The 15,464-nt window shown below is 31.8% G+C and overlaps 1 protein-coding gene and 1 pseudogene across 7 annotated transcripts in view; one reads left to right on the top strand and one right to left on the bottom strand.

Annotated features, from left to right (window-relative positions):
- Positions 1-11,300, bottom strand: part of TMEM232 (transmembrane protein 232) — a 152,629-nt gene extending 141,329 nt beyond the window's left edge. The window contains exons 1-4 of one of the 7 annotated variants that reach the window (XM_036225273.1): positions 11,046-11,300; positions 10,277-10,398; positions 8,249-8,360; positions 4,232-4,360 (exon numbers count right to left, since the gene is read on the bottom strand). In XM_036225273.1, the coding sequence (XP_036081166.1) occupies positions 4,232-4,320 (89 nt within the window). In that variant the 5' untranslated portion in view covers positions 4,321-4,360; positions 8,249-8,360; positions 10,277-10,398; positions 11,046-11,300. Of the gene's footprint in view, positions 1-4,231; positions 4,361-8,248; positions 9,497-10,276; positions 10,399-11,045 lie in introns of those variants that run through there. The other 6 variants (XM_036225275.1, XM_036225278.1, XM_036225274.1 and 3 more) reach the window with 6 other exon arrangements.
- A 3,564-nt stretch (positions 11,301-14,864) lies between these two features.
- Positions 14,865-14,983, top strand: LOC118607230 (annotated as a pseudogene).
- The last annotated feature ends 481 nt before the right edge of the window (positions 14,984-15,464 follow it).

Here is a 15,464-nt window from a genome sequence, read left to right as displayed (position 1 = left end):
TATTTACACTCTTTATGGCCATCCAGCTCTTAAGTTACCATATTTTGAGCTAACTCATTTGTACCCAACCCAAATGCTACAAGTATAGATGTCTTAGGCTAAAATTAACAGATATAATTGCAAGGCTTACACATTAGAATTTCACTTAAAGGTTTATAATAACTCAGATAAGTGAAAAACAAATAACTATAGATCAAATAAACAAAAGACCAGAATAGAAATATGAGTCTAGAAAAGTTTCTTATTGCTGCCAACAGTACACATTTAGAACCCACACTACCAGGCTACGTTGTATGATAAATATATACGTGTCAAAAATCAATATTATTATATAAATATATGCTATAAATATATTTTTAAATATCTATAGCGTGTATTTGTAGAGCACAATTTACTAAATATTAGTGTCAAAAATATTAATAAAAAATAAAAACATCAGGTTTATTAACATTTCAGGAAGCTTTGAAGACTACGGTCTCCCAGATATAAAAAAGACATAAGCAGCTTCTGCGAGAAAGGTGTAAAATAATCTATTAGCTTGATTAAATCTTCCTAATGTTAAACTTATATTCCTTTTAATTTTTCCAGTCAGATGAAACAAATGTGTACAGTTAATATGTCTTCAAATCTTTTGATCTTTTCTATCTCTGACATGAAGTAAAAAAGCAAAACGAACACAATAAAATAATCTGAGTTATAAAAATATAGTGACAAAATAGTATGAACTGGACTACAAAATCACTGAAAGATTGTCTAATTCTCTCTTTGGTCCAGAAATGTGCTGACTTCAGTTATCTCACTTTAAGGATTTACATGGAGCCCTACATGTGTCTCTAGCAGAACTCACATCGAGCCTACAAAATCTCATGTCTCTAAGGAAGAGTAAGAGAAATCAAATGCAACACAAGGCCTATGAAAACTCATGTAACACCTAAAAGAAAAACAAAGGTGATATTCCTTCTTGCAAGATAAGTCCCTGCTTCATCCCAAACAGCCATTGCCAGGGACAGAATCTGACTTCTCCTGATACAAGGGATCACAGAAATAAGACCACGTATGTTTTCCAAGTGATTCTACAGTACAAAAAGCCAGGATTTTCAAGGCCTGAGAAACACTGGAGACCCCCTCCACACTGTCTGACTAAATATCTGAGGTAAGAGCATCAGAACTAACCCCAATCACTTCTCCCCAATCACAGGGAGCTGTAGAGAAGTTTGCCTTGGGTGCTCACTGGAGAAGAAAAGAGAAAGGAAAAAGAGTGTGTATGTGTGTGTGTGTGTGTATCTGAGAAGTCAGTCTCAAAACAGATACACACTCCAAACAAACTATAGATAGTTGGCCAAGAACACTCAGGTAGCAAAGTTAGTTTCATTTGTCCCAGACTACTAGCATCTACAGGTATCTGGCGTAAGCTCAAAAGAAAAGATTCTCTAGAGAATGACACAAACATTTTTCCCCCAAGGACAAGAGGGAAATGATAAAATAGAACACTAATGAGAACAACAAAAATTACAAACTTACCAAGACTCCGATTATTGAAATAATCAGATACAAATTATAAAACCATCACATATTCTATAATATCTTAAAAGTATCTGCAGGCAATCAGGAACTAGAAGCCTACATAGAAGATTTGAAGAAAAATACATGAATTACTAGAAATTATTAAAACTCAATGGACAAATTCTGTAGCAAGAGAGAAAATTAGTCACATGGAAACAGATCACATCGGAATAAATTTTTTGAAATATAGTAAAAAAACCAAAATATGGAAATGGAGATGAAATAATAAAAGGAGAAATATATGAGATGATTAAATACATTTAATCAAGAGTCCCATAAGGAGAGAGAGAAAATGAATTGTCAAGGTAATATCTGAAGAAACAAATATCTGATAATTTTTCAAGTATTATGAAACAGTCCATAGATTCAAAAGGTCCAAGAAATCCAAGCAGAATCATTTTAATTCCATCATAATAAAACGGCAGATAATGCAAGACAATAAGAAATTTTTGAAAGTACCCAAAGTTGGGGAAAACACATTAATCTTTTAAAAAATAGCATCAAAATTTCACAACTTCTCAACAGCAACAAGGGAAGCGGTGAGTGGGATGATATCACAAATGCACTGCAGGGAGAAAGCAATAAAAAGTATAACAGACCGAAGATAATTCCGTAGTCAGTTTTAAATTTCTTTAAGAATAAGAATAAGTTAAAAATGCATTCAGACTAACAAAAACAATTTTTTCTCAACAATAAAATCTCACTAAGAAAAATTTTAAAAGCTGTACATCTGACAAAAAGAAAACCAAGGTCTAACAAGCAAGAGGAATGAAAATCAAAGAAAATGATACTGTAAATAAATTATAAAGGAACATCAACTACTTACAATAGTAATGAAGTCTAGTGGGTTTAAAAAAAAAACAAAATAGAATTAAAATTCCAGATAAGGTTGGAGGAAAAAAATGATACATAATTATGAAATATTTAGAGTATTCCTTTTAAATCAAGATTGAATAAGCATGTTTAGAATTAATAAGATGATTTAGCAATATTTCTGTATGTAAAATCAATGTATAAAAATCAATTGTATTTCTTCTGTATGTAAAATCAATGTATAAAAATCAATTGTATTTATTCCTAGGTATGTACCTCAGGATATGTGCTAAGAGGCTTGTGCAAGAGTGTTCATAGAAACACTTTCAATAACCATAAACAGGCAAGCATTCAAATGACTAACAATAGAAGAATGAGTGAATAATTTGCAGTATGTTAATGAAATGAACCAATATAATGAACAAATCAGCAATGAAAATGATATACTTATATTCAACTTCTTGATTAATTTTTTAAAATATAATTACTATATTAATTTTCAAAGCTTCTGTATGATGAAAAGCACCATAAAAACAAAATTAAAAGACAAACCACAAACTAGAAGAATTCTTAATAAATATTTAAGAATGTCAAATATCAATGAGAAAAAGATAACACAAAAGTAAATTGCTCAAACATATGAACAGATAATTCATAAAAGTAATTCTAATGGCAACAGACATTAAAAGATGCTCAGTCTTATTAGTTATTAGTTATCAGGCAAGTACCACTTCTGACCTATATAATGGCAAATATTAAGAAGTCCGAAAATACCAGGTGTTGGTGAAGATGGGAGAAGTGATACTTTCATACACTGGTAAAGTAAATGTAAATAGATTCAGATACTTTAGAGAACAATAGCATCAAGTTAAATTTAAAAAGCAAGGAATAAAAAAATCCACTCCAAAGAAACACACAGGTACAAAATGAGAAATATACAATGATTTTCACTATAGCATTGATTTTAACACAAAATTTGGAAACTAAGTAAAATAAGAATTCATTTTATTAGAACATTAATGCAGTTGCTAAAATGAAGAAAATACATAATTATCAATATGGATTGAATTCAAAACATAACATTGATTTTTTTAAAAAAATCGAGTCACAGATAAATGTGTTATAATTTATCTGTGTATATAATTTATGTAAAAGTATAATTACATTTACATTCATGTGGAAAATACAATTTTATATTTATGTATATTAAAGTAGAAAAATGAACTGAAGCGATGTATGCCACAATTATTATAGTTGGGAAAGCATGTGGCCAAAGACCTTCAAGTTGATTTGTTGATTTATTCTTTATGAAAGAAGAACATTTGCAACAAATATAATAATATGTCAGCATGTAAGTTTTATTATATATCTTATTCTCTTTATTTTTAAGTTCTTAAAAATTTCTTAAAGTTATGCACAATTTTTAAATTATTATCAATGAAGTTTGATCTAGTAACTTCATTTTAGAAACTTTATCACATGGAAATAATTTGAAATGCAGAAAAACATTCTATTGTGGCTTAATTTGAAGTAGCAAAGGACTCAGAAATAACTAAAATGCTTTACATTACAGTAGTTATTAAATACTTCCTTTTATGCATTTCACGGTTTATTATGGCAACTTAAAAGACAGAAATGATTATGGAGAAATTGCTTATTTTAAACAAATGAGTAGAATTCAAAATTTTAAAAATAAATTATAAATAACAAAGTTATTCATCTAAAAAAAATAGTGAATTTTAAGATTTGTATCCTTAGTTATATTGATTGTTGACAATTTTCTGTACTTTCTAAATTCTTCAATGCATATGAATGGATTCACTACTTTAATAAGAAGAAAAGTTTTTAAACTTACTTTGATTTATCAGTCCTTTTTCTTAAATTTTGAAAATGAAACCTCCAGATGTTTTCATTATTAGAAGATTCTACTCCAAATGTATTCATCACAGGTTATTTTTAATATAAATTTTCACAGATCATAAACCTAAAGACAAATATTAAAGTTTATGTTATAATACAAATTTACTCAGAGTACCAAATAATGAATTTCACACAAATTTATTATTTATGAGAGAAAGGGTGGCAACAAGGAAAATCAGGCTTAAGAATAAAATTGTATTAAGAAAGTATTTAAATCTAAATTTAAACCTTCAGACTTAGGTGTAAAACCCAACTTTAAATCAAAAACCCATATTTCTTCTATTATGTCACTACTATAAAAATTTATTTCATATAATATTTAGTCTTTATTATACTTTATCAGTTTTATGAGCAAAACCATCAAAAGAACAGCATAGTAGTTAAAAGACTACAAGTAGACTGTTTTAAATAATCGTTCCGTGTCTGGGTTTCCTCTCCTTTGCTAAGGGAATGGTACTTTTATAGAGTCGTTCTAAGAAATAAATAGGTTAATACATGCCGATTGCTTAAAATAGAGCCTGACTTATAGGAAGTTTTATATAAGTGCTTGTGATTGTTATTAATTACTATGCTTTCTGTTATTTAAATTTACTTGTAAATTTCTTTTTATGTCTCCTGCCTTTTTGTCATTTAGATGATGCCTTCCCTGCTAGTCCTCACATCCAGATATTTTTTCCTTTTGAAGCATATCTGAGCACGTTTTGTGTTTGCGTGTAAGACCAAAACAAGGGCATACTATGTGTGTTTAGTGGAGTATTTAAACAGCAAAACACAGTAATAAAATGGGTAGTCAGATCTATATTAAATTATTTTGTACTTCATTTTATAGATAGCTAATTTTTAACACTGGTTATTATATCAGTCAAGGTTCTGGCAGGAAACAGATGACACACTCGAATAGGGTAACTGAATAAAGAGACTCTTTCCAATGACGTGGGCAAAGTTATTTAAATAAAAAGTAAAGAAAACCCAAGACGGTGCCATTCTCAGGAGCTGACAAGAAGAAGGGTAAACCATTACCACATTCAGGACTGAGGGGAAGAGGACCCGGAAAGAATAGTTGTGGGAGAGTGGTACTTAAAAATCCCAGCTTTTTGTCCACAGGTGCAGCCAGTCTGAGCTGCATGCTAAGAGGAAGCCTGGAGGACAGGAACTCTGATCTCACTCTCCCCAGCTTCACTCCAAGCATCTGCCTGTGCTTCCCATCAGCTAAACCAAACAAGAAGCCAGAAGGTGCAGGTCAGAGTGTAGAGGATGGAAAATGGATCTGGAGGGGTAATGGAAAATATTAAGTACAAAATAGTTTATAAACTCAAACCATCGTTGTCTATTGCTATTGGTTATAGCAAGGTCTGCTTCTAATAATCTATAACCACTGAAATGGAAAGCAAACATACTTTTAAGTCAGTAGCTCTACTGAGCTACATACAGGGATGTCATTCAGAGTGGGCCTAACTTTAATAAAAAATATGTTATTCCTGAACAAGAGTGATATATACAGAAGTTTATTTTTTTGAAGTTAACAACTTAACATTGGAAAGTTCCACTTTAAGAGAGACTCAGGAAAATAACTACAAACAATTATTAATAAATGAATGATAAAGTACACATAAGCACAGAACAATAATAATAAAGGTGAAGGAATACTCAAAAGAGGTAATTTGATAAATCTAGTAATAAATTTGCAAATTTGACAAGTATTTATTGAGTCGTATAATTTATAACCATAGAGATAAGATGTTTAAGCACACTAGATAAAGACGAAGTCTTTAAAAGAAGACAGTAAGAAACCCACCATTTACAAAACGTTACTTATTTCAGAGTTTAGAAATACAAATTTGAGTCAGACATCCTTTTATATTTATTTTAAATTCATTTAAAACATTTAATGCCAAATAAATAGAAAAGAAAAAGTACAGGCCACCTAGAGAGAAAAATAATTGATGGGAAACTGAATTGAAAGCAAACTGGTTTTTGCATGCATGTGTTAGGCATATTGACCTAGAACTTTTAGCTGTTTTCTGGTATATTTCACAGATTTGACTATGATTAGTCATATTTTTCGAGGTTTCAAGAAGTCAGAGACTAATTATTTTAGAAATTCATTCTTGATCACTGAACCTATTGTTCAAAGATTCCTCACATCTGCTCTAACAGTGGTAGATATTTGTACCATCTGCTCAACGTGCAAGTTCCACAACTCCCTGTGGAGGAGACGTCCCCAGATTAGATGGCTAGAAAACATCAAATTGTTGTAAAAGTTTCTACATGCTTACTCTTGACTTTTAGCTTATTTTGGTAGTACTTATTTTGGGAGTAACAGTGCTTCACCAGCAATAGTTTGTGGACCACTATTTGAATAGTATTGTGAGAAAAAATAAAAGAGAGACAATATGACTCCTTGTTGTATTTTATTGGTTAGGGTTGCTTTTGACTAAGAGTAAAAGAAACAGTAACCAAATAATCTCAAGTTTCCAAAAAGAAAATGTGAATGTCATCAGAAATGTTTCCCAAAGAGGTGTTGGAATTATACCTTTAGTGGGGTAAATAAACAAAGAAAATAAGGGTTAAAATGATCCCTCCCAAAGAAAGAAAAACCCTCAAAATAGAGAATCTAAAAATGTTATCAACTTTCACAAAATTTTAGTCTTTTTATAAGTACATTCTTCATCAAATTCTCAGTAGAATCCAAAACCTGAAGCTATCAACAAATATTATTATTGTTGTTGTTATATTTGCAGTAGGGTGCAGTCAAGTTTCAGATGCCTAGCAGCTCAGCTGACATCTAACTGTGATGCGAACTACCCTATATAAAGTTAAGTCCAGAACTATCAGAGTGGATAGAAAATTATTTAACGCCCTAAGTTTTACGGTAGTTGTTGCCAGCAATAGATACCCTAAATATTGACTGAATTGTACAGTGAATACAAATTTCACCTCAATAAAAATAAGATTATAAAAGAACATATAATATTAGAATTAGATTTAATGACATGTAACAGAAATAAAAACAAGATAGAAGTATATTTCTCTCTGATGTTAAAAAACTTTTTAAAAGTTCCAAGCTAGACAATGAAGGGTCAGTTTGGCAGCTTTAAAGTCATAAGAAACCAAGGCTCCATCTAAATCTTCCCTTCATGGTCATTGTCAGGCCACACCTTGCTTCAGGTTGTTCACCAGTTCATGTAGCATCAAATCACTGGGGAGGCACTAGTGCACTATGTGCTATTGATTCCCATCTTCAAAGGAGCTCTGTAAATCAAATTTCTTTTTCATTCCTTCCGCTATTCTTCTAAGTCAGGATGCCATTATCTTTGTCCTAGATAAATACAATAACTTCTTATCTTCCAGTCTCCTGGTCTGTCTTCCTCTAGTCTCATCTTTTTCATGACTGCCACAGTAACTTTTCCAAACATAAAATTCCTGATCTTTTCACTCCTCCCCGTCTCTGCATCCTGTTTAAGACCCTCTAATAGATCCCTACTGCCTGCAACAAAATTCAGACTCTGAGTAGAGATTACACAAATTGCTGAAGCATAAAGTTTGGGTGTATGGTTTATATTTTATCTATTGTGTTTTTTTAAATAGCTATTTTATTTGTCATTACAAAATTAAACTATATGTATTAGTTGTAAATCATAATTGCAAACCTTTTGGGTAAAATATGTTGGAAACTGGATTTATCTCATCCATTTCAGGGTCCTACACTTATTATTATTTTTTAAAGGACTATTTTACCAATTGAGATGGGGGGAAAGTGAAATATAAAGCCACATCTCTTTTAGAAATAGTTAAAAGACAAAATGGTTAGTTTGTAAAAGAGAAGGGTCATGGGGTACCATTAATACCTCTTAAAAATAAAGCCTTTACATATATTTTTAAGAATTCCTCACCCTTTGGTTTGTACTTCACTATTCTGAGGAGATATATACAGGCTTTCTTCCTTTCTCACCTGAATTTCTCCAAAGAAGAAAATCAAAACTGCCTGAAGTCACTGGCTCCTGCCCATCTTAACTAAACAAAAACAAAAAATCAAGCTCACTGAAAAGATGACATTGGGTGTCCTGTAGAAGGAAAAAAAGGAATTAGAGAGATGTGTCCCGAGACTGGGAGGTAACAGAGGTCATTCAGAGACATCTCTGTTGTAGCAGGAGCCCCTGGAAGTGATAGTACCATGGAAGCAATGTCTGGGCACTAGATCTTGAGAGATCTGACCCCATAGCATGGCAGACCCTCTTCCTATAAAAACCTTTTATTTTGTACAACTCCTCAGAGCTCTCTTTTAGTTGTAAGATGAGATGCTGCCCAATTCATGAACTGCTTAATAAAGCCAATTAAATCTTCAAATGGTTTTTATATGTTCTAGATATAAATCTATTAACAGATGTATGATTTGCAATCTTTTTTCTCATTCTGTAGGCTGTCTTATCACTTTTTTAATGGTGTTCTTTGAAGGGTTATGGTTATAATTTTGATGAATTCTACTGGGTCTACTTTTTTTTTTTTCGTTGTATGTGCTTTGTTGTCATATCTAAAAAATCGTTGCCTAAATACAGGTCAAAAAGATTTAGGCCTATGTTTTCTTTTAAGGGTTTTATAGTTTCAGCTTTTATATTTTATATTTAGGTCTTTGATCCATTTGAGTTAATATTTGTATATGGTATGAAGTAGGCTTTCAACTTCATTCTTTTACATGTGGATATCCAATTGTCCCAGAACTATTTATTGGAAAGTATTTTTCCCTCGTTGAATTATTTTAGCACCCTTGTCAAAAAGCAATTTACCGTAAATGTTAAGAGTTTATTTCTGGATTCTCGATTCTATTGCATTGATTTACATGTCCATCTTCATGCCAGTCTTGATGACTTCAGCTCAGTAGTAATTTTTGAAATTGAAAAATGTGAGATTTTCAACTTTGTATTTCTTTTTCAAGATTGTTAAGATTGTTTTATCTATTTCAGTTTGCACAGTAGAACTGCCATGTGAATTTTAAAACCAGTTCATCAACTTCTGCAAAGAGATCTGCTAGAATTTCAATAGGAATTATATTGTATCTCTAGATCAATTTGAGGAGCATTGCCATCTTAACAATATCAGGTATTCTTATCTATGAGCATGGGATTCTGTTATTTAAGTCTTCTTTAATCTCAACAATGTTTCAAAAATTTTTAAAAATAAATTTTACCCTTTCATGGTTAAATTTATTCCTAAGTATTTTATTTTTTTCTTGATATTACCGTAAAAGGATTTTTTCTTAATTTTTTCCTTTTCAGTTTACTAATTGCTACTGTATAAATATAAAAATAATTTTTGTGAATTGATCTTATATACTGCAACCTTGTCAAATTTTTTTATTAGATAGAATAGTTTTCTAGTGGACTCCTTAGCTTTTTCTACATACCACGTTATGCCACCTACAAATTGAGATGGTTTTATATTTCAAATAAACAAATCCATTTGTTTTCATGAAAAATATAAGCAAAAATAAAGAGTACAGTATTTAGTTTAGAATAGTAATTCCAAAAATGTAATTATCTCTCAAAATTTTTTTGTTGTAAAATAAGTTTGTGAAACATTGAACTAAATGCAATTAAATAGGTTTGCATACTGTAAGTCGTCTCGTAGTTGTTAATATGTTCCTGTGTACTATAAATCTCTCTGAGTAGCAGTAGGATGTATAGTTTTTCCTAAATTTAACCAGAGAAACCTTTAGAACACTATCTCCTAGAATTACATATACAATGCATTTTGGGAAATCAATAGCATAAAGCAAATTATTAAGCGCTTATTGTGACTAGACCCTTTACTCGGAGCTGTGAATGGACACTGAAGTTCAAGAGAAGAACGCTTACCAAATTAACCATGATAAAGAATGAGCCTGGTAATTATTAAGATGCTCAATAAGATAATAGCATTACTCATCCAGACCACAAGGGTTTATACAGAATAGTTCTTACTGAAATGAAAACCTGGTACTCACCTTGAACTTAAAGATTTATGTGAGGCATCAAAACAAAAAACATTTGCATATTGAAGAAATATGGTTCAGCTCATGAAATAGCTCCAGCAAGCTGTCTAGATGCTAAACAGTTCATCCGCGACCTGACATAGACCCAGAATTTTAAAAAAGCAAAGAAGTTTTTACCATCAATCCCTGTGTATTTTTTTAAACTCAGTTAAAACAAGGTTAGAAAAGTACACTTAAAAAAAAAAGATTTCGAAGACCTACACAATATTAAAATTATAGCAATCCTTTGAATCGGTGACCTACATTAGGGAATACAATATTTAGATTATAACCTTAAGGAACAAAGAATAATTTGACCAAAGATCAGCAAAAAGAATTCATTTAGACATATTGTTGAGATAAGGTAAATAAAGGAATTCTACCATTGCCTACCATTTCCCTAGTGGACAATATGTACTCTGTTCACTTCTCAAGATTAATTGCCTTTAAAAATCCTTTTACTTCATATCTTCAAGGCACACTCCCACCACCGCACACACACTTTTCTAAATTTTTGAATTAAGGTGAAGGGGTAGGTGGAGAGAGGGCCGTGGGGAAAGGGAGGGAGGAAGAAAGGGAAGGAAGGGAGAAAGAAATATGGAAGAGTGGGGCAATTTCACCAAGTATATAAGGACTTGAAAATGGTCAAGAGCAGCAAGCCGGCTTCTGAATTTCAGGGTTGCCAGAGTCCAGGAGAAAGTAAAAGAATCCCTCTATTGATAGAATCAGAAAGTTTCTCCACCTTCTTTAGTTTCCCTGGCAAAAAGCTACTTCTCTATTAGATGACCTGGTGGCTGATCCCCAACCTTCTTCTCCTTCCATGCTCTCGAAAGCTTGTTTTGACGCTAGACTGCTTAGATTCTCAGGAGGAGCCAAGGGTGGGCCGGGGCTAGGAGGCACCTGTAATAAAGGTTTCTTCCAAAAGCCAGAGCTCTGGAACCCTAAAAAGGAAAGCTCAGTCCCCCCATGTGTGGGTCTTTGTTTGCCTCCTGGTTGCCCTGGAATGGTGGGTATGGCAATAACTTAACGCTCAAGTCCTCAGAAGCAAGATATTAGCCGTCACTCACCGCGGCGCTCGAGGTCGCTAAGGACAGACTGGTTGCTAAGGACGCTGTAAGAGTCTCACGTAAAGCCGAAAGGTTGCTATTTTAGCGTCTCCTGACTAGGTGTAGCCAATCAGGACCTGTAAATTCAATTCCACCTTCCCTTCTCTGTTTTCGCCACATTTGCGTACAGTTTCTAACAAACAGATAGATGCAGTAATGTATGTGAAAGACCTTTATTAGCTTTAAAATATAATCATAAAGCACATAGTAATGATTCATTTTAAAGTCGACATACGTAGGATACCCACCAGTAGCTGGGGGAAGTGCTGTGGCAGTGCTTGCTTATGTTCAAAGGCCTCCTCCAAAGCCTCTCATCACTCCAAAACATTTCAATTAAAAAACAAAAATGAAAACAGCATGCTTGCTATACAAAGGTAACTATATCTTTTTTTTTTAATATATGGTGACACTGGTTAATGAAATCTATTAAGTTTCAAGTGTACAATTCAACAGTTATATATATTTAGTGTGTGTGTGCGTGTGTGTTCACTGCCCATAATTAGATTTCTGTCACCACATATTTGACCCCTATGTCTTTTAACCAAATTTCCTGTGTCCTCCCCAATTAAGATGGTGGGTAAACAAAGCATCCAGTGTTCTTTCTGTATGTACTAACCACGAGGGGGAGAATTTCAAAACAAAGAATGACTATTTTTATATCTAGTCTCCAATAAAATTTTCTAATTCAAATCCTTATAAAATTCCATTGTCTACCAATGGGAGAGTGACTTCAAATATTCAAATAATTTTCATAAATGTTTTATTAAATGGAAGAACAATTCTGATGAAATTGAAAGCTAATGTACAGAGATTATCTTGGTAAAATAAATTGCCTTAGACATTAAGAACTTTAAAAGAGAATTTAACTGATGTAAACTTGAAATATATCAATCCTAAGTTGTTTCTGTTTGTAATAAGCACAAACTAGTTTTTTTTTTGGTATTTTTAGTACATTTTGATATGTAAAACAGAAATTATTGACCAAAATCCATAGAATGTACAACACACCAACAATGAACTTTAATTTAAACTATGGACTTTGGGTAATAATGATGTGTCAATATAAGTTCATCAATTATAACAAATGTACCATTTTGGGTGAGAATGTTGGTTATTGGAGCAGCTATGCACATGTGGGGACAGGGAATATATAGGAAATCTCTATATCTTCCCCTTAATTTTTTTGAGAACTTAAAACTGCTCTAAAAAATAATAGACTTAAAATAAATTAATTTTTTTAAATAATTAAATAAAGTTTTAAAAAACAAAAATTACAGTATTTGATTCCAGGCTTCTCTGAAACACATCCCTTCTAATAGATCAGTAAGTTGAGGGTAAGTACAAAAGTAAAACTGAGACTATAAAAGAGAATAAAAATATAAACAATATTAAAAAGATTTGTGTTTCACAAATCAAGAGTGCTTACCATATTCTAAATAAAATGAGTATAGAAAACTGCTTCACTTAAAAATAGCTTGGTGGGTATTATTTAAAATTTATTTCAAGGGATCTAGGAGAAATGTTAGAAACATAAAAATTATAAACTTATACCATGATACTCACAAAGGAATAAAAAGCAAGTTAGCTAAAAAATTCTTCTACATAATAGAAAAATAAGTTGATTCCATAGAGCATTTATAGAAAAAAGTAGCTACCCATGAATTCTCTAAGGAGGATGAGTAAAGGGCATGTTTATATAAGGAAGAATTTATAAATTTTTCCCCAACTCTTGCTACTTTTTAAGATTGAACCACTCAAAATAAACCACTCAAAGGGCAAATCACCTATTAAGAACTCAAAAAGGTAGCAGTCGTGACTGTAAAGAACTGATTTGGAGCCCTGAAATCAGGTATACCTAAATAATTTTCCCTTGGCCATAAAGTAATATGGCAAAATTTTTTGAAAGAGATGATACAGGTATAGCTTTTATAATGCAAGTTAAAATGATGACATGTAAAAAAGAAGTAGAACATTTCTCAGCTTTCACAAGGGAGTGTAAAATAAAAATGTTTCACTATTGTGGGATAGGGGAATTCAGTTTGATCAACTCACACTGTACACTAAATGATAGATCTCAACAAATATACAACATATTTCTGGAAAAGAACTCTTAGTGGCATAAATACAGACTTTGGAAAATAGAATACCATAAATCTTTGAAGAAAATACTTCACAGAATAAAAAATAAATCTAATCTCGTAAGTTTACCATATAAATTTTATTTGAGTACACATCAAGTCTCAAAGTGTGTGTGTGTGTGTGTGTGTGTGTGTGTGTGTGTGTGTGTGTGTGTTAGGAGAGTTAGTAAAGCACGAAATGGTTTTAAAATTCATTTGGAAGAAAAAATGGCATATTAGACAAGAAAATTTCATAATAAAAGGAGCATATGTAGAAGAGTTTGATTTACTGCATATTTAAACTTATTGTGAAAAATTTTATTGGTCTATATTTATATTTAAACATGCAAATTTTTGAATAAAAATATAGATGGTCTTTATTTTATCCCAGAAGCTGAATTAATTCAGTGTCAGAATTTGAGTAAAGTATTAATATAAATAAATGACCTACTTGGTCCATACTTTTATTTAGCAGGTCATATCATTCTATGCCAGCTACTAAAAAGTGTCAAAATAGTCTACTATTCTTCACTTATATTTCAACTCGTCTATCAAATTACTGGAATTTTAAAAATATTTATTAAACGATTTCATGATTATAACTATTGCTATCATATGATTCTTTTCAAAGAAAACTAATTCTTCAAATCTATTTGATAAGGAAAAAAGTCCAAAATATAATCGATATAATTCTTTTAATAATTGTGTGAAATTTTTCTTAATTACTAATTTTTAGTGCCTGCAATAGCCTCTATCCATTGTTATTCAATGGTTTAATTGTAGTGTTTTTAAAATATGAACATTGTTTGATAATTATCCCTTCAAAAGATGGAGCCAGTTCTTTTCTCCCTGGTTGTGGGGTTGGATTTAATGCCTTACTTCTAGAGAATAGAATGTGACAGAAGTGATGAGGTAGAATTAGGTCATAAAAAATGGTGGGAAAGAAGCCAGCTGTCATATCATGAGGACACTCAAGAAGTTCTGTGGATGGCTCTGTGCGAAAAAGAATTGAGGTCTGACAACAAACAAGCAAGAAATAAAAGGATTTCATGTTATGTACAGATTTAATAATCTAGAAACATATTTATTGCTATGTCCTATAACCGAATCCATTCTATTGATTTTTTTCTAAAACAATTTTTCTTCTTAGAAAAAAAAAAATCCCACAAAAAAACTATTAGAAAATTCAAAGTAAAAAAATAAAATTCATGCCACCCTACACTCAGACATAACATAATTTTATCATTTTGGCATATATTCTTTTATTGTATGCAATCTTTACTAGTATTTTACAAAAGTAAAATCATACTGTGCATAATGTTTTTAAATTTAACACGCATCTACAGCCATACCACCCTGAACAAGCTCAATCTCATCTAATCTCGGAAGCTAAGCAGGGTTGGGCCTGGTTAGTACTTGAATGGGAGACCACCTAGGAAGACCAGGTACTGTAGGCGTAAAAAATAAAAAGAGGGATTGTAAGCTGACAAGGTTCTTGAAATCTGGGAGGTCAACCAAGGGTTGCCTTACCTAAAATAATAATAATAATGATGAAATAATAATAATAATTTAACATGACCATTTTCAATTGTCATTTAATGTTCATTTCTGGTGTAATCTTTAAACATGTTGACTCTAGCTCTTCTTCCTTCATTCATCGCTATCTAAATCAAATCACTGCTATCTCTTGCCTCAGTAGCTTGCAATGGCCTACTTAGTATAGGAGGCTTCTTCCTTTGCTCAATACAGAAGCCAGGTTGATCCTTCTAAAGCATCATTATGGTCACCTTACTTTTCTGTAAAGAAAAAAGAAAAAAAAAAAACACCTAAATTCTCATCCATCACCTACAAGGCCCTACAAAATTTGCCCATTACCCTTCTTTCAGTTCTCAATGAACCCTTGCTCCCTGGCTACCTAGTTTGTCATTATGATCTTAT

The sequence above is a fragment of the Rousettus aegyptiacus genome, unplaced genomic scaffold (genome assembly GCF_014176215.1).
Source record: "Rousettus aegyptiacus isolate mRouAeg1 unplaced genomic scaffold, mRouAeg1.p scaffold_m13_p_8, whole genome shotgun sequence".
In the NCBI taxonomy this organism is placed as follows: domain Eukaryota; kingdom Metazoa; phylum Chordata; class Mammalia; order Chiroptera; family Pteropodidae; genus Rousettus; species Rousettus aegyptiacus.
The sequence above is the reverse complement of the archived record's forward strand: the minus strand, read 5'-3'. Positions and strand labels throughout refer to the sequence as shown.